The 23,470-nt window shown below is 45.0% G+C and overlaps 5 protein-coding genes across 5 annotated transcripts; 1 reads left to right on the forward strand and 4 right to left on the reverse strand.

Moving 5' to 3' along the window:
* Positions 1–2: 2 nt before the first annotated feature.
* FSST1_006926 (uncharacterized protein) lies at positions 3–1,968 on the reverse strand (the record flags this gene model as incomplete). Its single annotated transcript, XM_083236487.1, has 3 exons — positions 3–871; positions 935–1,082; positions 1,138–1,968. The coding sequence occupies 3 exons, from the start codon at positions 1,966–1,968 to the stop codon at positions 3–5; spliced, it is 1,848 nt and encodes a 615-aa protein (XP_083082887.1).
* A 567-nt stretch (positions 1,969–2,535) lies between these two features.
* FSST1_006927 (proline racemase family protein) lies at positions 2,536–3,570 on the reverse strand (the record flags this gene model as incomplete). The annotated part of the gene is made up of 1 exon (XM_083236488.1): positions 2,536–3,570. The coding sequence occupies one exon, from the start codon at positions 3,568–3,570 to the stop codon at positions 2,536–2,538; it is 1,035 nt and encodes a 344-aa protein (XP_083082888.1).
* Positions 3,571–4,650: 1,080 nt separating this feature from the next.
* On the reverse strand, positions 4,651–7,241 carry FSST1_006928 (uncharacterized protein; the record flags this gene model as incomplete). Its single annotated transcript, XM_083236489.1, has 2 exons — positions 4,651–6,563; positions 6,623–7,241. 2 exons carry the CDS (start codon positions 7,239–7,241, stop codon positions 4,651–4,653), a joined length of 2,532 nt encoding a protein of 843 aa, XP_083082889.1.
* Positions 7,242–12,176: 4,935 nt separating this feature from the next.
* On the reverse strand, positions 12,177–13,190 carry FSST1_006929 (uncharacterized protein; the record flags this gene model as incomplete). Its single annotated transcript, XM_083236490.1, has 1 exon — positions 12,177–13,190. One exon carries the CDS (start codon positions 13,188–13,190, stop codon positions 12,177–12,179), a length of 1,014 nt encoding a protein of 337 aa, XP_083082890.1.
* A 1,287-nt stretch (positions 13,191–14,477) lies between these two features.
* FSST1_006930 (CHAT domain-containing protein) lies at positions 14,478–18,625 on the forward strand (the record flags this gene model as incomplete). Its single annotated transcript, XM_083236491.1, has 3 exons — positions 14,478–14,506; positions 14,569–18,545; positions 18,594–18,625. The coding sequence occupies 3 exons, from the start codon at positions 14,478–14,480 to the stop codon at positions 18,623–18,625; spliced, it is 4,038 nt and encodes a 1,345-aa protein (XP_083082891.1).
* Between the last annotated feature and the right edge of the window lie 4,845 nt (positions 18,626–23,470).

A 23,470-nucleotide genomic window follows, 5' to 3' on the forward strand; every position in this document is an offset into this window, starting at 1 on the left:
TACTAAGACAGTAATATGTATAAATCTTGCTCCTCCGAGATTTGCATCCACGTCCAGTATCGTTGCATCAGTTCACCGTCGTTTACTTGAGAGCAATCTAGCCATTCCCATACTTTTTGCATGCACTTCTTCGCTGTAAGAAGTCTTGTGAACCCTGTACGAGCGAAGGCTCGGTCGAACCAATCCTCAAAGTAATCTCGGTACTTCTTCGTCATTGCTTCACAACCAGCCATAAAAGCGGGCCATGGAGATCCTGGCCCGCTTTGTCCTTCTTTCTCACAATATAACTCAAACTCCTGGAGACTTTTTGCAACGACGTTGACATATTGCTGAAGAATATGAGGATGGACGTTGTAGATACGACGATAGAAGAAAATGATGAGAGCGAAGTTCAGCGCTCGAACCAGGTGGGATCGCGTGGTAGGTTGACTCTCTTGCGAATAAATATCAACAAGATGGTTGGAGTCGATAGAAGTACTGGTAGTAGCTCCGGTCATGGAAAAAGAGCAGATCCTATGCTCCAGCACCCATTTATGCCTCTCAATATGTTCATACAACGAGGGCTTGTCCTCTTTGCTGCCATGTTTCACCGCTTGCATAAGGTTAGCAAGTCGAGTAGTCTGAGACACGAGGCTCAACCAGGTTTCAGATACTCCATATAACATTATAAATGTCGAGTCGGAAATACCTTGGTCCTGTTTGAGATGGATATCATGGAGACTTTCCCTCCCTGTTTCTCTCGACGAGCTGTCTTTCTCCTGCTGATGGGGCTCAAAGTGGAGAAAGTCGTCCAAGTTAACATTTGGTATCATTGTGTGACCTGTCATATGACTTCCATCACTTCTGTCGAAAGAAGGTTCTGTGTATGACCCTGCGGATAGATGGGCAGCTATATGTCTATTGGCGATATCAGAGTTCCTCAAGACGTACGTACTCTCGCTGACGATTCTGTTCCAAGTGTATGTATGATGTAGAAGCTTGGTCTTTCCTGAGATGTATGACTTGTGTAGACCTTGCTCTAACAAGAGTCTTTCAGCATCAACAAGGTACCTTCTAGCATCGTATTGTCTGTCGTAAAGTATCTGTGGAATGTTATTAGCAATTATTCCAAATTAGCGCGGGACCTACATTTCGCACCGAGAAACATATCATACTTGACACTGCCATAACGATATCCTTATATTTTGCCACTTTTGGACAGATTTCGTTGTTTAATGAATGAACGAGATGGTGCTTTGCTTTTTTAAAGGTACTTTCCGCATATTGATTCCAATGGTTGCTCTTTTCCGGCTCTGTCTGGCTGAGCTGTGTTGCTAAATGTTTGGAAGATATGGCAAGAAGGGCAAGTAAATTCATTAACGAAGCATGTGATGTTTGACGCGGGGCGAGGTACGTGATATTGGCGAATGTTAAGACGGCTGCGGTAAGATGCGTTTCCAGCGGCGACTTTCTTCCAATGGATGAGGACCACAATTGAGGAAAGCAGTGATCTTTGATATGCTTGAAAAGCATATGTGTATCAATTTGGCCTAATTCCAAAGTCATAGCCTTCTGCGTTTCAGAAAAGGTGAGGCCTTCGCATGAAACATCTTGTGCATTCCTTTCCTGGGCTATCCAAAGAGGGCATGCATCATTCGAATCATGCGTCATTGAAGGCGAAGTAATCGACGAACTGATATTGTGTGTTTCTTGGCCATTAATGGACGCGCGGTCGAATCTCGGAGAAAAACAATCCAAAAAAGAGTAGTCCATACTGAACAAATCTGGCCAATCCAACAGATTTTCAGAATTTCCAAGGAAGCCAAATGCATATTTAGAGCTTTGGTTTACCGGTGAAGTAGTCTCCCCGTTAACAGAGATGTCAAAGGTAGTATTGCCAGCCAATCGAGAGGACTCATTCTCCGGGTCTACTATCTGAGTGTTGGAGACAGCAGTTGGCGTTGTGGTGACTTCACGTCTGGTAAGCATTGCGATATTCGGCTTATGATTGGGGGTAGAACATTGTTTGTAGATGTTTCTTGATCTCAAGATGTTTTCAGCAGTCCTTGGCCATTCGAGAGCGGGAGAGCTATTTACCTCTACGTTGCCCGTTTCCGGGGCGCTTGAGGGCTGGTTGACGGCTATCGCGTAAAGACCTTTGCGTCGTTGTAACCCAGCCAAGTTCATTGATGAAGCCATTGCACTTTACGCCTGCCGCCTCGCACCGAAGACAATTCGGGCTGGTCTTGTCGCATTTCCGGTGTTTCCGGCGACAATTCTCACAACCACCTACTGAGTATTTGCCGCGAGATTTCTTTTTGTTCATGACGCAGGTCCGTAATAGCCGACTTTAAATAGTGAAAACAACTAAGAGTTCTTGAAAGATATTTGTTCTATCTAGAGAGTATGCAGCCTGTAAAGAGCGCGATGACGATGGGGTTTCTAGTGAAAGTGGGACTTGACGAAACAGGAAGGCTAAGCCGATGAAACAGATAAGCAGGGGTTTATAGGTGGCTTTGGTTATCTTTCTATCTTCTTTTAGAACCTAGTCATATCTCACTGAGAGACATGCCACTGATCCGAAAGCCTAAACCCTGTTGGGAAAGGATCTGTAGGGTCTAGCATCACCTGTTGCAGGCCGGTAATCCAAGCGCTACCTTTGACGGTTTGTAATACAGCGGGATAATCGCCGACTTTGGTGACACCTCGAATTCGACATTGAAATTCGCTCCCAGTTATACTCTCGTGGATGAAATCTTCCCCTTCCGCTAGTTGCCCACGGGCATGAAGAACTGCCATAAGTGCACTGCTTCCTGTTCCACAAGGGCTCCGATCTACCCGCCCTGGGGAGACGACTACCGTGTTCACTGCCCGCTTCCGGCCAGTACATATGGTTAGAGGTTCAGTAAACTCAAGAACAGTGACACCACGGATCCCAGTATTCTCGGGATGGATTGGTGTGTAGGTAACCTGTATAGCTATCTTGATTTTCTCGCCAATCTCCACCAGCTTCTGCGCATTTTCAGGCTTGATGGCCAACTTTGTCTGGCTGACGTCGACAAGCGCATACCACATTCCGCCCCAGGCAACGTCATATTTAAATATGCCCAAGCCTGGAACATCAACGTCAAGGTCGAGGCCTGAACAGAAGGAAGGTACGTTGTCAAAGGCTACAGCCATACACTTGCCGTCTTTGCAGTCAGCCACTGCTGTCACAAGCCCAGCTGCTGTATCAAGAGTGACAGTGCTCTGCGGCTCTATCATTGAGATCATTCCGGTCTCCAGGAGAGCCGTGACGGTACAGATAGTGTTTGAACCGGACATATGAGCATATTCCATGCTCTCCATTATGAGGAGGCCAACGTCGGCTCGGGGATCACAAGCTGGTAGAAGAAGATTAACATTCCTCTGAGGCCTTCCCCGAGGTTCGTTTAATAGCAACTGTCTCAGGTCATCGCTTCTGTCGCGGAAATGTACCAGTTTGTCATACATGGTCTTTCCAGGGACATCAAGGACGCCACCAACAATGACATCTCCCATCTCACCACCGCAGTGGGCCCCGACGAGACTGATCAAGCGATTATATCTCATGGTGGAAAAGGCGCGGTGAAACACGTGACAGAGACTTGGCTGGATCGGTGATGGGAAAATAATTTACTGAATAAAGATGTGGTTATATGGTCTGCTCTTGGTCATACTTTGTCATACTTATATGCAATCGAAGTTGTCTTGTTTCCGCGAACATACTGAATCGGGTTGCAATTCCACCTCTGCGTGTGGAAATTTATACCTTTTTGGGACAATTTTCCGCATTCCAAGACGTAGTGGGGTAGGCGATATATTTTACCTAGAAGCCACTTGAATTACAGCCCCAGAGTCTAGCCATGAACAAGGACGATTGCATTATCTTTTAAAGTGTAATTGACGATAGGAGCTTAACGTACTGCTCTTCTAATAATTGGAGAGCTAAGTGTACTAAATCAAGGTAAAGGCAGTAGAATTACAAGCTACTTGATATAATTACGAAGAATTCCTCCTCTCCCATCCCGTGACAGAGGAGTCTGACCGTCCATTTCTAGCCTTGATGGGTTGGCGTGATAACGAAGTAGTAGTTGAATGACTCTCATATCCCCTATCTCTGCAGCTCGCGATAATGGACTTCTCCACTCGTAGATTCCCGATCGTTCCGATACAGCAGAATAGACCACCTAGTGCAACAGAAGTCAGCGTAAAGGGACCTTGTGGGTAGGGATAATGTGTCTTACTACAGCCTCGAATATGAAAAATGCACATAACAAGCCCAACCCCAATGAGTCTGGAAAAGAAATTAATAGGATACTGAGAAATATATAGAGGCAAATTGGTGACGTGTAAGAAGTCTGTACAGTGGAATATATCACAATAGGGCTACCGTTCATGTAAGCTTGCAGAGTAAAAGCCCGTGTGAGAAACTCGATGAGGACTATTAGCATAAACAGAAGAGAGAGGGGAAGAATCTGGTGAAACAAGATTCTAGCGAATAAATAAACGTCGAAGCGGTCGACTTCCACCAAACAAATAGTTATAGCACAGAATACAAGAAAAGCCGGATACTGTTTCGCAACATCTTGTATGTAGGACCACAGAACCTGTAGGACATAATGTCAGTATTGATATAAAATACAGATTGTCTTAATATCGTGAAGGCCTGTCTCTTACTCGTCTATATTTTACCAACTCAAGGAATTGAGCAACAGGACCTCCAATATGAGGCTGGTAAGCACACTGAGGAACGTAGTCATAGTTAACTTTGGCGCCATTCGCAAGCAGGATGCCAATCATCCCAATGTTGGTAGAGTCTATGGCCAGGATTAGTGGTATATGACGATTTGTGCCTTCGATGTTGGCTCCGTTTGCAAGTAGCATTTTCAAGATAGATATGTGCCCACATTCAGCGGCAATGGAAAGTGGTGTTCGACCATAACAATCAGTAGCATTGATTGCAGTTTGCGAGCTTTGCCCTTGTTCCAACATTCTTTTTAGAACCGTTGTCATTCCTGTTTTTGAAATAATATGCATCATTGTTGTACCGTCCGGTTGTGAATTTGAAGGGTCCAAGAGTCGGGCTATCTCCAAAAGATTTTCCAAGATGGCATCTGAAGGCCAAGAAAAACGTTTCTGTCTATCATCGGATATGTTGGCAGCGTGAAGTATCCAAGACGTCGAAGCATAGTGCAGAAAGGGAAACATGGTTCTGACATCATTTTGATCTTTTGTTAGCTCAAGCCTTTCCATTGACTGATGACAGTAGCGCAAACAGGTCAACAATAGACTATGATGTGCGCCTTCTGCAACAGCTGTAATGGCCTGTGGGCCGGTGATGTTCCTCAGCAGCGCTAGACCCTTTTCAACAAAGAAGTCTTTGACAGACTGATGGTAGAACTGAACTACATCCGAGTCTTGCTGATACTCTATAAGACCACGACCGAGGATTTGAATATCCTTGAGCATTCCTGCATCGTTACATGGTGTCATCTCTTGCCATGATTCGACTTCAGAATCACGTGAAGTACGGGAGCTCGTGATACTCCAACGGAGTTCCGTCAATGTCAGAGGTCTCGACGCAAAGCATATCCATTCGATAAGTTCGGCAGAGCATAGGTCCATATTTTGGGCCACTTCCGTGTAGAAATCGTCGAGTTTGCGAGGAATCCTGCGAACTTCAGCCTCTATCTTTACTTTGTCGATTCGATCTCTGTCGAGTTGTATGACTTTGTTCACAACGAGGTATGCCCAAAGGAAAACCCCTTCGGCATAATCCTCGATATATAGCGCGAGGTCTGAATCTGTCGTCTCAATGAATGAAGCGAGGCTCCTCTCCACAAATAACGATATATCCTTCCTGTTCTCAGTCTCCATGGATATTTGGAGCACGCCTCCTAAGTCAAGAATGGGATAGTGACGACACGTGAAGCAAATATGCAGCGATTTCAGATTGCTTACCGAAGCTCTCTGAATCAAAGAGTCGAACTCATCTGCTATAAGCTTAGCATTGCTTTCACCAGACTCATCCAAGGCATCGATAAATAAAACAACTGGGTGAGTTTTCAAGGCCAACCAGAGGGATTTTTGGAAGTGTTGGCATAAGCTACCTGGAGCCCATTGCCAGACCTCGTTAGGAGTTTTACTCGTTGCTTCACGCCATTTCAAGGCGTTCTGGAGATCCTTTAGTGCCTCTGGAAGCTCACTTTGTATCTGGCAGAGGAGAGACCGAAACATGCCCTCTTCTGACTTCTGAAGTTTATTACCACGGCCGTTGAAAAAGAACGAAAGGACAAGAGGCGTATGTTTATCTTTCTGCATTGCTGTGAAGCTGTCACGGGCATACCGGAGCAGTGTTGACTTTCCAGAGCCGGGTTTGCCTTTGATCCATAGTAACGATTGATGAAAAGATTTCCATTTCTTGAAGGTTTGGTGACTTAGTAGCCACTGGCATGTTCCCGCTGATTCAGTTTTAATCTCCGTTGGTCGACTGTCCATTCCTTCAAAGGCCAGCGATTTTAGGCAGAGTTCTGACAGACTTTGATCTTTTTTTGATGCAAGAACTTCAAAATGATTAGTCAATATTTGGGAACGCAATTTATTAATAGTAACTAATTCATACCATTGTTGTTTGTGACATTACCAAAAATGGGATTGCCATGAATTGCCTTGATGTCGTTGTGGTTGCCCTGGTACTTGTTCCCAGCAACATTATCACCAGAACCAGAATGGTTCTGGGTTATCGAGCCCTCCTCCGGCAACGAAGGCTCTATCTCGGAAAGCACCTCGATTGCATCAGCTAATTTTGTCAACTGGTCTTCAGTCGCTGCTTGGGCTGTGTGCTCCATCACCAGTAGCTGTGTGTCCTCAATCATCCCCTTGGCCAGTACCTCCACGCGCTTTCCTTTGCCTAGTCTCTTCACGGCTAAAGCATAGCGCTTGATCCTGGGGGTTTTATCCGTGGAAGCAACAGCCTGGAAGATTGCTTCTAGCTGCTTTGCTTTGTCCCTGCAGTCCTCCAGGATCGTTCTCACGGCTTGATACGTTCCGTCATCGGCCGTTCTATCGATGTTGTTTTCGACTTTTTGCAGGATGTCTTGGACAAGCGCTATCCTGTCGCCAACTTCTTGGAATGCTTCTGGAAGATCCTTCGCATTCTTCAAGGCGTTGGAAACTTCCGCAATAAATTGAACGATTCCCACAATTGACCCAATGAGGCCGATAACCTCGATTCCAGACATTGGATGAACTGCTATACTAGATATTCTGAAAAATGTTCATCAGCTGATTGATGCCATACCGTTGTCTCAACTGGGCTTACCTGCAGAGCAAAGCAGTTAATGCCTCATAAGACCTTTGTACTTGATTAGGCAATCATCAGCTGAATTGTGAGCTCTACAAGAGAAACACTGGGATAAAGCCGTCTTTATATGTTTCTCATCGATACATTGGAGGCTGAATGTACTGGCGAGGCAGACGGCGCCGTCATGGGACCGCTTCTAAAATAGGGAAAACGCTAGCATAGAGTTTATGAGGCTTTGAGCTCTTCAAGACTCATGTACTTGATAGGTCAGGTAAACATGGCTTGCAGATCCAATTCTAACACAGCCAGTAAAATCACACGAGTATGTAGTCCTGCTGCTTACTTGGTGGCGTTAAGATTCCACCGGGCGAAGCAACACTAAACTCCATGAAGAAACATAAGCTGTTAGTGGTCAATAGTATTGGACAAGTAGAATTGCCTTGATCATAAGTTGAAGAAATATGCCTAGGTAGATATCAAGTTTTGGCCGTAGGCGCTGGCGTGAACTAGCGAAAATGCATATCTGTGCCCAAAATGGCTTGTTTGGAGGCAGTTTCTGCCCGGTCCGCTTTGCTTTGCGATACTTTAAAATTGGGGGAAAGGACTCTTTGGTCAATATGATCAGGATAAGGTAGATAACAGAAAAGAACAGCAGAACCTATTGAGTCCATCGCCACTCTTGACGACTTATGGCAAAAGCGCTTAGAACAGGTATAAATTATCAAACGCCGGTGTCAGCTCCAGAACTCCATAGACAAGTAAAAGGTAGATATAGCAATTTTACCCTAGTCCAGGGCCAAGGAATGGCATGAGGAAAAATAGCGAGTTGTCTGATGTAAGGAGATGCCTGCACTCGCAATGCGTAGCAGACCTGCAGTTCAGAATGCGTTGTGGAAGTTTTGCTTCAATAAATGAGTCACATAGTTCGGACACAACTTAACGCTCGTAAAATTATTACTTCCGGCTCCGATGCAAGGAAATTTTGTTAAAATTATACGTCGCCAACGAAGATGCAAGAGTTACCCCACAGAGTAGCGCTCAGGCCTAATTTATGTGCAGGCATTATTAGCAAGTAACGCTACTTGGTGGGCTTTGACTGTGGTTCTGTTAGTCTACATGGGTATTAGCTTCGTCTTTCCTGAACTGGCTAGTCAGTTCTACTCCTTATTTAACTAAGTGGATAAACCGCGGTTTTTATAATTCGTATCGATGAATCTCTGGCTCTCAGCAGTTACAAATGCCGCTTTCAATGATGACACGGGCTAGATCAGATTTTACTGATGATACCTAGTTAGATATGGCTTCTTTATCCATTTTCCACTTCCCATTTCTGTACTAATGCTCCTTGATTCCCGTCATCTATTGCCCCTAGCAGAAGATCACAAATAGGCCCGAAATGAGGAGATACGCGAATATCTATAAACGAACGATCCCCATCATCCGGCTGACGAATCTACACGTGATGCCCGGTGCGGATGCATAGGTTCACCACTTCATGCAAATTACCTGGTGTCAACAAGAAATAGATTGATCAAACCTTATTGAACTACTGCGCATAGATGAAGAAGTAGACGGTGACAACGGCGATCTGTTTTTCGAAGACGCTCAACTCTTTGTCTACCATATCTCACAGCATCGTCATCCTTCAAAATCATTATTTTCTTCAGGGGTTTTAACAAAGATATTAGCTTACTTATAAGCAATGTAGACTTTCCTATACTATTTGCAGCTTTAAATATATAGGCAGAAATAATAATATAGCTCTTATATAATAACTTGCAATAGATCCAAGCTTCCTGGCCATTTTACTATGAGGTTTGAGACAAGAAAACAACAAGGACTGTTGTATAACTGTGAGATGTTAGCTAAAACCTTCCGTAACTAAGGAAAGAAGTATTTACGTTGCACCAGCTACTGCAAGGTCTAGAACCTTCCCGTCCGTAAGCAATGCTAGCACTGTCAGGAATATGCTTGTTGCCATGACTATAACTGCTAGCCTTGCATTGAGACTATCGCATGAGTTGCAGATAACAATTGGAACCACAACAAGAACTATAAGAAGCGGAACCACCATGGTTCTTGTCAATATTCTCATATAGTACTGGGAATAGATGTGAACATGCGGGTTATTAGATATCAATGAACGCCCTCTCTAATAAGATGTTAAAAGCCTACACAGGTTTTGAGAATGGCGTACTTACCTTGCTGAATTTGAGAAGCTTACCGGATATGCGCCGCTCTAACCAAGATAGAAGACTATCTCCGGGTGGTGAGAGGGAAAGTAAATCTTGTGGATAGTAAAGAAATTCAGTCTCTTCTCGAGATATGCAAGCAGTGCCAGCATCCCAGTTCTGGAGGCTTATTATATGCTCAGGTTGAGCTATCTCTAGGTTTAAGATACGAGTATTCCTCTCCAATATCTCATCTGTCGATAGTCTTTAGCTGACACTTCCAAAGAATAAAGGAAGCTTGTGAAAATTACCGTAACCTTTAAGCGCATCCGCCAAGTCTGAAAGAATTTCGCGTCTTTCTTCGTTTCTGTCCCTACGATGGCTTGATAAGAATAATGGCCGGGTCTCATTTTGGTCAATCCCTCTCAGTTTTGCTTCTAGTTGAACTATACGATCTTGTGCAAGAAGAGCCAAACGGGTACGCAGGCTTCCAAATCGCCGAAATATCTGAAATGATCTATGAGCTGCCATGAGCGACGAAAATTGGGCGTAGCCTCTGGGTTCATCCTCGACTGTGGAGAGAACTTGCGTTAGTATCTATACGAGTAGAGAGCTGACGACATTACGTAGGCACAATGCATACTCTGGTGTCCCGCGAGGGTTTGTAGTTGGTCACTGTGGGTGAAGTTTGAAAGAAGAACTCCTATGATTGCGCCAATACATCGGAATTGTGAATATAACCAGTTGCTGCATATTCTGACCGTGCTTAGAGATGTAGGAAGATTGTGCGGGCATCCAAGCTCTATGTCAGGACCGTGTGGCGTCCAGCTCATATTGAAACGTAGAATTATCACTTATAAAATATGGTCCCAGGAAAGAGTAAACTGTATCTTGTGCAAACATATAACTACTTCTTTCAAAGGCTTAGTTTGCGTCCTATGGCTACGATTACACATGCGATCAGGTGGGCTTAAGACAGGCAAAACGGGGTTGGGGCTGTCTCGGGCTGTGTCCACCCACATGTAGGGGCTGGGTATCGTGGCTGCATAACCTAATGCAGCTTACTTACGCCCGAGGCAAACAGGAGCCTAATTGATGCCTGACCAAGAAGGCCCAAAGTACTTGTGTATCTTAAAACCAGTGTTCCATCTGAAGGTACAGAGGAGGGAGCGCCACAACCTCTTTTCTGATGATACCGTGTTGTTTCCTTACCACGGCACATACGACAAACACGCACCCAATACCAACTCTACTCAAGTAGACCTTAATACCATGGCTCAGAACAATGGCTTGTAAGACTCATGATTATTCGTTAGGTTCACTACTTATTTGTGCAGTGTTGACTTCGACGACGAGGGAGAATTTACCTTTCCCGATGATGGAAAAAGAACGGAAGTTGTGCATCCAGGGAAAGACCAGTACAAATTCCGGCCGAACGATGCGGTTACTGTTCAAGGAGATCCGGTCATATATTTAGTTGAAAAGACTCAAGACGGAAAATACTCTCTCTGTGACAAGGATGCCAAGGCTGCCTATGACGGAAAATTATTCCAAGAAAGCGAGCTAAAGTTGTATAATCCGTTCGAATCGGCTTCATAGGGCATTTCGTATGCTACATACAGAATTCCGACTTTTCAATTTCCTTCATTACAACCAGTTGATGTAGTGAATGTTGTTTTAATTACATGATTTCTAGTCGCCCATCCCTGTTTGGCCACACTTCCGTCTCGAACAAAATTGTTCTTCAATCTATCCACGAACTTGGAGATCTGATTAAGACTGTCTCGTGAGCTTCTGTTACTGAGTGGTGGAAGTGTCATCCCAGGAAACGATATTGGCCGACTAGTGATGAAGACTTTCATGATGTCAAGAATTTCATTCTTGCCAGACTCTCGATGGGACTCGGGAACCTCCATCACCAAAGGAACTTCCTCATGACACCCTGGTGGAATTACATAGTACTCGCCAGCACAAGCTTCAGTAAGTATGTTCTGTATTTCCCAAGAAGCTCGAAGATTGAATATGGTGAAATAGAGAAGTTGATTGCTTTCATTGGTGACCTTGATGCTCCACGTATCGCCATGCTTGATTGAATATCGATTATCTGGTCCGAGCTTGCACACAGAATCCATAGAGAATAGGTTGTGAAATACGCATTGATTTTGGTTTTCTATTTCCTGGAAGAACTTGTATGTCGCCAGATGGCCCATCATGTTGACCAGGCTACCAGTGGGGTCGACAGTTCCTGCTAAGAGAGAAGAAATCTGGAGAATACTGCCGAGGGCGCGTTCTTGTACTTCGTAGTTGCCGTCGGATCCTTTAGACACGGTGAACATGCTGGTTTTGCCTTCTCCGCCGTCTGTAGTAAGCCTCAAGAACGGATGTCCATTCAAGCTTTGCCCCAATCGTTGGCGTTCGAGGTCCGAGAGTGTCGACATCAGATGAACTAGTGGTTTGTTGGAAGAAAACGTCGTCAATGGCTCAGCTTTCCACGTGAACCAGCCAGGTGTCTTTGGAAGCTGTCTATCATTGGAAGATTCAACGATGGTAAGATATGAGTCGAGAGCACGGACAGTATCGACTTTAAGATTAATCTGATATCGCTGAGTTGATGATTTATCTGCATCCTCCGAAGAAGAGAAGGGATAAGCTGCATATTCGTCTCCAAAATGGACTCCATGGACTTCGCCAGCATTGAGAATCTAGTTATTCTCCTTGGCGTCGTGGAAGACAGTATAGAAACCATTATTGATGCCCTTGGATAATGTTTGGAAAAATTGGATGTCTGCATTTCCGTATTGCATCGGGCTTTGCTGTGGCCACTTTGTTTGAAAAACTGCTTGCAAGTGACGGAAGAGTGTTTGAAACGTGATTTGAGTACCAGCTTTCCTTAAATAACGCAGTGACTGGTCAAGGAAATAGCTAAGCGCGCCTCTGCGGTTTCCGTTATTAAATTCTATCTCTGACGCCTTCTCGGAAGGACCACATGCTGTAATTGTCGTATATCTCTGAGGGTTGAGAAGCCGGTTGACGCACAACTTCGCGTCACGGGTGACATTTGCGGATCCCTGGCGGAAGGGATTTTCCCTCGTAAACTCCCTATCAATTTCAGAGTCGAACTCTAAAAATCGGATCGGGCCAGAAGGGTGTTCGTTCGTGCGCTTGACACTCCCCGAAAAGCAGCAGTCCAATACGAGGGTAATACTCATATCGTGGTCCGCCATCATGGTCAACGCATCAGCCAACACGTCACCATACATGTACCTTTTCCCTTGGGGGCTTGTATCATAGAGAACTAGGGCCAGTGACTTATCAGAAGATCTCTGCGTCCCGTGACCTGCGAAGTGTATGTATACATGCTTGGTTTGCTTCTTGGCACCTTCTTGAATAACTTGCTCAAGGACACGAATCACATTGTCATAAGTAGGTAGACTAGAAGATGTTTCAACTGGAATCCCGGGGCTTGCAGCGTTTTTAGATTGAGTGGCAGTGAGTCTTGAGATTTTGATATGCGGTTCGAGTTTGAGGTACTCCTCAACTGCATCTATATCGGCCGTAGCTCCTCGCAGGGATCGGTCTTGTGAGGCATCGTGATCAGCGTTTGAAAGAATGTCTTTGTTCACGCTTACACCGACTCCAATAAGAATGGCGTGATGAGTATTTTCTGTCTGAAGTTCTGAGCTAGTCATAGTATCGATGGATGTCGACGTTGCCATGCTTGTATTCCTAAGCCGCGCTCAGGTTTGAGAGTGCAATTGAGATAATTAGGCTCGGATGGTGGAACTCTTGGAAGGCCTCATCAGTATTAATGCTTGGCCTTGGCAGCCTCATTCACAACTTGGTAGTGCGATGCATCTTTGCGTGTTTATAGAGAATGCCCAGTAATCGTGGCGCATATGTACTTGAAGTTACACACTCCTTCCTGGTGCTTCCACGTACGTATGCTGGTCTCTGCCAGTTGTCAAAATGATTTGATCAACACAGTCCACGTAACTCGACCGCGTCAGCCTTAGCAATGCATGGCTTTTCGTGGTAATCAATGGTTACCACAAATCAATCTAAGAGAATTGAATATTACGTATTGAGTTGACGTGGCTATGTACGTTCCTGTAAGCAGTGCCCGAAAATACATGGCGGCCGAGCTACTTTATGCGAAGCTTACGAGAGCGTCACAAGTGAGTATCGTTTATTCGGGAAGCTGGTTCGTTGAATTGAAGTGTTACCTAGTAAATATGCGAAGGCTGAGTGCCCGCCAAGATAGCCTCCCGTTTGCCTGCCTACCTGTATGGGTGGGGTTGAACGCCGATCGACCTTTGTCACCTTGAGATTGGGTAGAGGTGATTGACCGTCTCATATTGTTGAGCCTCAAGCTGAAAGATGCCTGATTGCGCTGCAGCAAAATGGGTGAGGGGCTTTGAATGCTGATTGGTTCTTTATAGGGACGTGAAGCAGCCATCTCGATCGGTGAGTCGAAAGATGAGATGTCTCGTTGAAAGAGCGGGGAATAACAAGTCCTGCGTCTTCCGGTGAGTTTGAGGCCGGTAAGCTAAGAGTCGGTATGAGACCAGTGTAACCACAACAGTCCCGCTCGACGTGCGATCACGGGCCCCCGGCCCCTAATCAACAGCCGGAGGTGGGAATGAATTTTAACATTTGCGATTCTTCGATTGATAATTTAGGCATACTGAGTTACTTGATAAAGAATGTAGCAGTAGTAAGAGATTAATTCCATTTGCTCGATCACCGGTAAGACGTTTCTTAGAATAGAGAGATTAATTTGCCATTTAAAAACATTGAAATGTCGATATCAGTGACCAGCTATAAAAATATTGCTCACATCTGAGATGAGGAGCTTGCAACGCCACATTTGGATAGTAAAAAAAGCGGTTAAGTAATACAATGTCTTAAATAGCTCTAGGTTCAGCAACCTTGAATGAATCTGCATCCTTTCGTTTTCTCTACCACATATCGTAGACCCTATCAACGAAAGAGGCACCACCACCATGTACAACATGAAGGTTTTGAAAATTGAGTAAGCTATTATTCATCTAGTCTCTACATATTCATTATAGCGTGTTAATATTTCATCTCCAGTAACACCCTAGGGGATCCATCGACTGCAAGTAAAGTTGCTTGGGAGAAAAGCGATCAGGCTATAAATCTGGCGGCAAAGGGAGACACTGGCTCCCTGCGTCTTGCCATTGCAATCGTCCAGCAAGCCCTTGACATCCTCTCAATTAACAAACTCTATTCTACCGCCATTCGTGGTAATCTATTGAAATTTATAGATAAGCTATATCTATGTACGAAGGATGAAGCAGACTTGGAACCCGGCATTAGAGCCGGTAATAACTTTCCTTGGGACAGCGATCTCAAAGACATTGACCCTCAGGAACTAGCTGAAAACGGTCTGCGTTCGTTCCATTCCACCCTTGCTTTCCTGTACCGCCAGCGGTATGAATCTCGAGGCGAAACAAGAGATCTTGCCAGCGCCATCTCCCATATGTCAAGGGCTGCTATCATACCTATAGAGCCCTGTAATATTGGATACAGGCACTATTCCAATATAGGCCAGTGGAAGACTGAGATGTACGAGAAGTCTCATGATATTGAAGACCTAAACTACGCTATCAGAGCATTTGTCGAAGCACGACTTCTGGTACCCCCTGACAGCGAATTTCGTGCTTACGCTAGCGTTGAACTGGCCCGTGCCCTTCAACAAAGGTTTATCATCACCAAGGAGGGGGCAAGTCTCGATGATTCTATCCAGGCCATGCAAGACACGGTAGCTGCCATGCCAGAAAATGACATTGATCTACCACAAGTGCTTGCGAACCTTGCATGTTGCCTGGAGGGACGTTTCAGCTATTTCGACAAGTCTGAGGATCTAGATGAGATGATTCGAGCCTTGCAGGCCGCCGTGTTAATCGTTCAGACTAGACAAGAGGGCCGACTCTGTCCTCTTCTCGTCTCAGAGCAGCACAATGAGGACGAGCAAAGCATTCACAGCCGTGCACCAACCGAAGATGACGAAGTCAGCAATGGCGAACTTGTCCCAGAAGCCCCTTATCTCATGTTACGACTAGCTGGCTTATTGACGAAAAGATGGAGACGCAGAAGTAGTCCGATAGACTTGAATCGCAGCATTGGCTTACTCGCAATAGCCAGCGGCCTTTGTGAGGCGCACGACAGAATGCGGTCCGTTGTTTTGCGAGAGTACTCGTCGTCTTTGGCTCGTCGGTTTGATCTTTTGGGCGATATCGAGGACCTCAGCCTGATCATTGATGTACGCCAACAATGGCAGGAGTTGTTACAGGAAAGCCACCCACTGAGGCTACCGATCATGATGGAGTTGGCCAGGAACCTTTTGGAGCGTTACAATCGCTGCGGTAATCCGGAAGATGTAGCAAAAGCTCAAAAACTCTCTGAGAAGGTGCTCAACGAGGCTGATCCTGCGCACCCTGAGATGTATGGCTGGCTGGAGACTAGCGGTTGCATCCAAGAAGCGCGTTTCATAATTACCCGCGATCCCCAGATGATTGATGAGGCTGTGCGGCTGGCTTACAAGGCCCTGGATCTGGCTCAAAAGGTACAGGATCCGATATTTGACCAATTGTTCTGCCTTGGAGAACTGCTGGGCCGATCATTTCGGTGTACTGGAAAGATTGGCCACCTCAACAAGGGTATCGAAATCATGGAGGACTCTATCAAAGCAACTACTGAAAGACATCAGCAAAAAGCGAGTAAGATGAAATGCAGCCTAGGATGGTGGCTCAACGTGCGCTTCGACCGAACGGGTGATATGCGGGACCTGAATCTGGGCATACAACTCTCTGAGGAGGGGATTGCCATTCTGGAAGATGCCATGAACTTGTTTAACTTATACCATTGTTACAGACACAGATACGAGAAGAGCGCGGATCCCAAGGACCTTGATAAGTCCATCGAAGTTCTGCAGCGCTGGCCTAACGATAAGAAGGATAGAATGGCTGTGTTTATGAAGATTGCACTTGCGAATGCGCTTTGTCAGCGAGGCAAGGACCGAAAAGCCAAAGGCGATATTGATGAATCCATTGCGATGCTCGGCAAAGTCTTGGAGACACTGCCAGAACATGGCCGGGACCGATTTCAATGTGTTTACGGCCTGGCAGAGGCTCTCCAGACTCGTTATCTTACCTTCGGACAGCAAACTTTCCCCAGATCCTTTTCAGACGTCGATGCTTCAATTCAGTACTTGGAAAGGATGAGAGAGGAACCGGACGGCACGGACATGGACTCCCTCGTTCTATACCAACTTGGAGTGTGCCATAAGATACGATTTATAGGTTCTGAGTTTCCCGAGCAGTCGGATAACGAGATATCATTGAGTTACTTCATTAAGTGCTTTAATGAACGGTCATCCCCGATCCTTGGCCGAATAGAGGCAGCAGATCAGGCATCACGAATTTTGGATGTACTATCCCGACCAGGAGAAGCAGCTGAATTGCTCGGAAAGGCCATCGATCTATTATCTGCGCTGAATTTAAGGTCTTTGTCCGCAGTGGATCAACAGCAGGTATTGCAGAGAACTTCTGGCATTGCTTCCATGGCTGCTGCGATGTTATTGAACTCTTCATCAGACTGTCAGGGCGCATTGGCTCTCCTAGAGCGCGGCCGTGGTATCATGTTTGGTCTATTGACTGAGACTCGAATGGATATGTCAATCCTCGGGCCGGACTTGGCTTCGGAGTTATTAGATGCTCGACAGACGGTGTCGTCCTTGCAATCAGCTTCCAAACCCTCGCCAATGGCTGATATGACTCATAACAGTAACACTACTCCTTTGCCCAGAGTAGATGTCAGAGCTCGCCACGAAGCAGAAGATCGCCTTATGGCGATAATTCAGAGAATTCAGGATAACCCTAAAACACAAGAATTTCTTCAGCCCCCATCTCTTGATGAACTGATGAGCGTGCTAGGAGACGATAACATCGTGGTCGTGAACGCATCAAAAGCTCGATGTGATGCCTTCTTGATCAACAAGCGAGATGGCCTCAAATTAGTAGAGCTAACAAACCTGAAGCTCGAAGACATCACCCAGCAGGTACAGCGTCTAAGATCTTCACGACCGTCTATCAGTCTGTCTCTGTTGGAGTGGTTATGGGATGATATCGCTAGTCCTATCCTGGAAGGACTTGGGATTCATAAAGCCTGTAAAGATCGGACACCGCCGCGACTCTTCTGGGTAACCACCGGCCCCTTAACGCAATTGCCCATTCACGCATCAGGGCTACACACAAGGGGTTCTAAGGAGACAGTCCTAGACAGGGTCATATCATCATATTGTTCTTCTTTGAGGAGCTTTGTCTACGCCAGGAAGTCAAATGCAAATATAAGCAACAGTTGTCGCGAACCTACAGTTGGCCAAGCCTTATTGGTTTCCATGGAGGTCACACCTAATCAAAAAGACCTTCCCTTTGCCACAAAGGAAATTGAAGTAGTGGAGAGGGCTTGTTCGCTACTTCATCTGGAGCCATTGAGGCTTGTAGAACCGACTCGCGAAGCAGTATTAGAGCAGTTAGGCTCCTACATCTTTCACTATGCCGGGCATGGCCGGTCAGATCCTCATGACCCTTCACAGAGCGGAATACTTCTTCGCGATGCAGTTCTAACGGTTGCTGACATTCGAGAACACAATACAGGTGACCGGAAGCCATTTCTTGGATATCTCCAAGCCTGCTTGACAGCCGCAAACGACGTGCCTGAATTGGCCGACGAATCAATTCATCTTCTTACGGCTTGTCAGCTTGCCGGTTTCCGCCATCTCATCGGATCCCTATGGCAGCTTTACGACGACGATTGTGTGAAGATGGCTGAGACCGTATATCATAATCTGGCATCAAGAGGAATGACAGATCACTCGGTCTGTGCAGCTCTTCATGATGCTTGTGTCCAATTTAGAGACGAATGGGTTACAAGAACGTTTCCAGTGGCAACTACGTCTGCCGTTGAAACTGATTCTGGTGGTGGCACCGGAGACAATGGAAAAGTCTTGCAAGATGAAGAAAGTTATAAACCAGATGTCCGGCTTGGTAGACTACCGGCTAAGAAATCTGGCCCCATGGGACTTGTTACAGCAGAATGGGTACCTTATGTGCATTATGGTCCATGAGAATTCGAGCCGCAGGATATGAATAAAGGTAAGTACCCGGAGGCGCCGAAAACGCGTATAGAGATAGACACTGACTTGGGAACAGAATTGTAACACCATACCCAAGCAACACAAATTGTCAAGTTGTGGTATTTGACTCGACCCCTACTCGACGAGAGGCATTTCGATATCTCCATATACCAAGTTTACTCTCAAAATGCAATGGGCAGAATTATGCGTAGATCTTCAGCACAGGTCGCATTCAGGAGATAATTGGGCTTGCTTGTGCGAGTTGGGTCGGTAAAGACAGAGCGCGTGTTAGAAATGTTTTATTGGCCGGTCCTTTTCTTTCATTGATACAATTTTAGCTTCGACCTTGTGGCTCAAATAGAATTGTATAGGAAAAACAGACGGTGATTTTGTACGTACATGGATTCGTTGTAGGCTATCATAAACATATTATCCTAGGCCCATCTTTGTATCTCTGCAATAGCCTTCACAATTGCTTCCGAAAGAAGCTCACACAATAGCAAAGAAAGTTGTTTATCCACCAATCAAGTTGCCATCACAAGGTCTTCTCCATTCCATACATGAACAGCTATTGGACGTCACATGGAGGCACAACGGTAGTGCACGCTTGAGGAGCGGATGAGGTTTAAAGAGGGATTTCTCTCAAAACATAGGTTCTCATAATAGGGGTACCATTCATGCAAGCTCGGATAAATAAAGCTCGTATAAGAACTTCAACGACTGAATTTAGCACATAGTAAAGAAAGAGGGTAAAAATATTAAGTAGAGGTAGAGTTAATATTAATAGGTTCTAGAACTAATCTTTGATTGTAATAATTAAGGAGGAGGAACTTTTTATTTTAAGAGTAAAGAATATTAATGAAGAGTTTACCTAAAACCTCTAATATTCCAGAACCTGCCCTCTAATACCGTGGTGTTACATGAGCTAAAAATCATCTGTATGATGGCTATTGGAAGTAAGCAGCGCATTCCTCTATTTGTTGATTGATCTCCATTGAAGCACAATGCATTTAGCAAATTCATTGTAAATTAAGAGGTAAACGCACAGATCACAGAGAAGGGTTGATCATGTTTCGATGCGGGCGTCCACACATTGTTCTTCCCGAATTACACGGATAGAGCCGAAATTCAATGAACTTTAATTTAACATTGAGCCGAACTGTTCCTTGCCCTCGCGAGAAGGAACTGACATTAGGGCTACGCTGATTGGTTGCGGGATATACATATCAAGTTCTTAGCCCTGCAAAGAACCTCCATCATCCAATGTCTTAGCAGTGGCTGAAACAAGTGGCTTATCATGTCCTGTCAGATGGTTCGGAGTCATTGTGTCGCCACGGCATGGTTCGATGTCGAATAGAGTTTCTGGCAATTTTAATTTCCAGCATCCATCCTGGCTCGTAAATCGGCTTATTCAAAGGAACTAGATGATCCAGTCAGGACAGAGACATTCATTCACGCAGCCTCTAGAATTCCACTCGTTTGCACAATAGCTGACCTTCGCGAATTATTTAAGCTGAAGTTTTTAACATGTACAATTCTCAATTTCATATTTGTTATAATGTAGATATTCATCTAATAAAACAAAACTAACATGTGGTTCCTGGAAAACGCTTTAAGCTGTATGAAATCTTGTAAACTGTTTGAGGCCTCGTATTTGGGAAAACTGATATCCAGGTGTTATCACAACCCATGTGCCATTGCAGAAACGACATGATCACGATCTGAGAACCCTGTTATGCCACGTAAATTGGTTTGGCCTAGATTACTTAAGGAAATCAGTGGTCCAAGCGACAGTTACATTGGAAAGTCCATTAAAGCCATGCGGGGTTTCATCAATAACTTTAATAGCCTCGAGCTCGTGTTCAGGACAATTGTTAAATATTATGTCTGAGCCACGGTGATACTTGGTTATTGTATAAGAGGTCGCCAATTTCACGTTTCTCATCGTGGAGAATAAAGATGCGATAGCTTTAAGCACTATTTCTATTTGACAATCAACTCCTTTTCAGCAAGTTAGACCTTGCTTCATTCTTACGCATACATTTTATGACCGTCACATAATTTCTTGATGACTGGCATCCTGGCACATCAACTACGTCATGTTAGATCTATTTGCAACCCTGGATAATATCCAATTTGACTTCCAGTCATTCACTCTGCAAAGACTCGAGGACAAGTACTCGGAAGATATGGATAGATCGCCGACGCTGCCAACCTCTGAATGCATCAAGAACTTCCTTGAATCTTCTTCGACTGATGGGGTGCCAAGTCAACATATGGAGTCCTCGTTCTACGTCATCGCCCCGTACTCAAGTGCGTTGAGCAAGCTCTGCACGGCGAATGATGAGATCAAAAACACAGAAACTGAAACGCGCGAGATCCTACAAGATAGAGTTCACGCCTGGCTCTCACAGCTTCCTGATCAAGCAAGAGTGATCCCACCACTATCGATGAAGCCACATGATTACAAGAATTCAGTTCCAAACCCTTTGCTCCATCAAGAAAGGGAACCTCTTGTGGAAGCTACATGGCTCTCTGATACCCTCACTGTGGTGGAGAGCAATGGCCAGACGCTTCAAGGCCATAATGGAGAAAATAATCCATATGAATTCCCTACTTCTGTTAACCATGGAGGAGTTCTTGATTATTATCATTCTGCTTTGTTAAACATCCATATGGCATCGACACCTATCGGGGGTTTCAATTCGAAGTTTCGCCCGTCAGTGAGACGACGGTATCCGAGAGGCGCAAAGGAGGAAGCATGCCTGAGTATAGATGCGAGCTTCAACAAGGAGAAAAAAGACATACATCACTCTCGATAAATGGGAAGACTTTATACTACATCTTGGAGGGTCAGATTGCTTAGAAACCAGACACGATTGAGCATTTGGCTTGGGAAATTAAAAAGTTAGCAACATTAGAAACACATAATTAGCTGCATATAGCTCGAGTATAGCACTTGGAAATACATATAAATTGTTATTTTTTTGAACTACTAATCCCTGACTAGTTTTACTAATAAGACTTCCTAACTGTAGTTAGGACTCAGTACCAGCTGCACTAGAGTAATAATGTCCAGCGTAAAAGAGGGATTTTTGCACTCTTGCGGCATTTCTATTCTACTCTGAATTAACCCTTAAGATAGGAGGAGGCTATAGCTCCTAGGCTTAGCATCTAGCGTAAATACGAAGGTATCTATCTTAAAAGATTTCCACTTCTTTGCCTAGGAAAGTATCTTATTGCCTAAGGAGGTCGCTGGTATTAAGGCTAGGGTTAGGGAAGCTTTTGAAGTTCGAGAAACGAGATTGAATTGATTAACTTGAGCTATTTACATCACCACCAGGCTGAACATATCTACTACCCAGAGCAGGGACATATGTCTTTGATTGTCTTTTAAGTTCATGTCACCCCCCGCGAGCTTCAATTGTCACTGCTGGTTTTAGTATGATATAAAGTACTCGCTGTCTCATTGGTCAAGCTTGCGAAGAGATAGGGCTAGATTTTATCCTGAGACAAGACATAGCTCTCCACTCGCTAACAATATACCTTCGCTTATGCTACAAATGACACGATGCACAGACCCAAGACTCAGAGCCGTGCTAGCTTGAATCGCATCGAATCTCTTTCCGAAACAGGATATGTCAAGGTCAGTGGTTAGTCCTGGCGACTAGAGGTTGAAACTCTCCATTCTTCAAATCGGCAGTAGATTCATCTTGTAAACCCTAACCCGCCGCCAAGTATGCTAGTGGAGTGAGTGAGGACAGTCTAACATGGAAATTCAAGCGATGCATGTGGGTTTTTTTATTCGAGTTTTGGAGTATTGTACTGTCTCTGTTCAGCCGCCATATATCCAATTTATAAATTTCTTGCTTATCCGTAGAAAGTTGACCCCAAGCTGTGGTTTCTCAGCGTAAATTATACCTACAAATCATCAGCCTCCTCTTTGTATAGCTATCTGGGTTTCCGCACCCGCTAAACTGATCCGCTTCTTCCGGGGTACAGGGATGATAGATACTTTGTCCCTTTCATATGTATTTGCCGACACTTGAGCGATTGATCCTTCGAAGAAATTGGCTATTAGAAACAATACGTACCTGTATACGCATAGTGCAGGTGCCTGAGAGTAACTTGTAAAGAGGGGAACTCGCGAGGAGAGACATATTGAGGCCTTTGATTAGCAGCCAAGGTTCCCTAGCGCTACAGTGAGTCTCAAACGGGCTTAGAGCTTGGATGCATTGCGTAGTCAGGAACAAGAGACGCGAGTCAGACTGCTGTAAGCCACGTGCAGACGGACCCCTGATGCGGGGGCTGTAGCAATTCCTAACGTAGTTTTAGTATTCTGAAGACGGCAATTGTTATCACTCTTGTATCACCTGTCAAGAAATAATTTCCTATCTTGTTAAGTAAGATAGAACTTCAAATCTTAAAAATAGGATGGTAGAAATGTGATACTAACTACAATCCTTCTAGAAAGGTTGAGGAATACCGTAGGAACTTATGAGATTAGGAACGCCCTGTGGGTATAATCTTTTTACGCGTAATTGACTCAACCGAATAACATGTTTGGGTCATATTCGGGGCGTTGAGCTAGCCAGTGGCAGGTCACTTGCGTCTCATACTTCTATAACGGAATGTCGACGAAACTTGAGTGACAGTATGTAACACTGCATCTATCAGTACTGGGAATGGGCCTTGCGCGTGTTTAGAGGTTTTACCAATAACATGGAGGTGGGATGAGCTAATCGAAGGATCCGGCTCGCGTGGTAGAGTACCTGATTTGCATCGGTAGTTGTCTTCTGCGTTACGCTATGACCCTTTCATTTTGTGAACCTTAGG

This window comes from Fusarium sambucinum, chromosome II (assembly GCF_050947815.1).
Source record: "Fusarium sambucinum isolate potato_lamoka chromosome II, whole genome shotgun sequence".
Classification (NCBI taxonomy): Eukaryota; Fungi; Ascomycota; class Sordariomycetes; order Hypocreales; family Nectriaceae; genus Fusarium; species Fusarium sambucinum.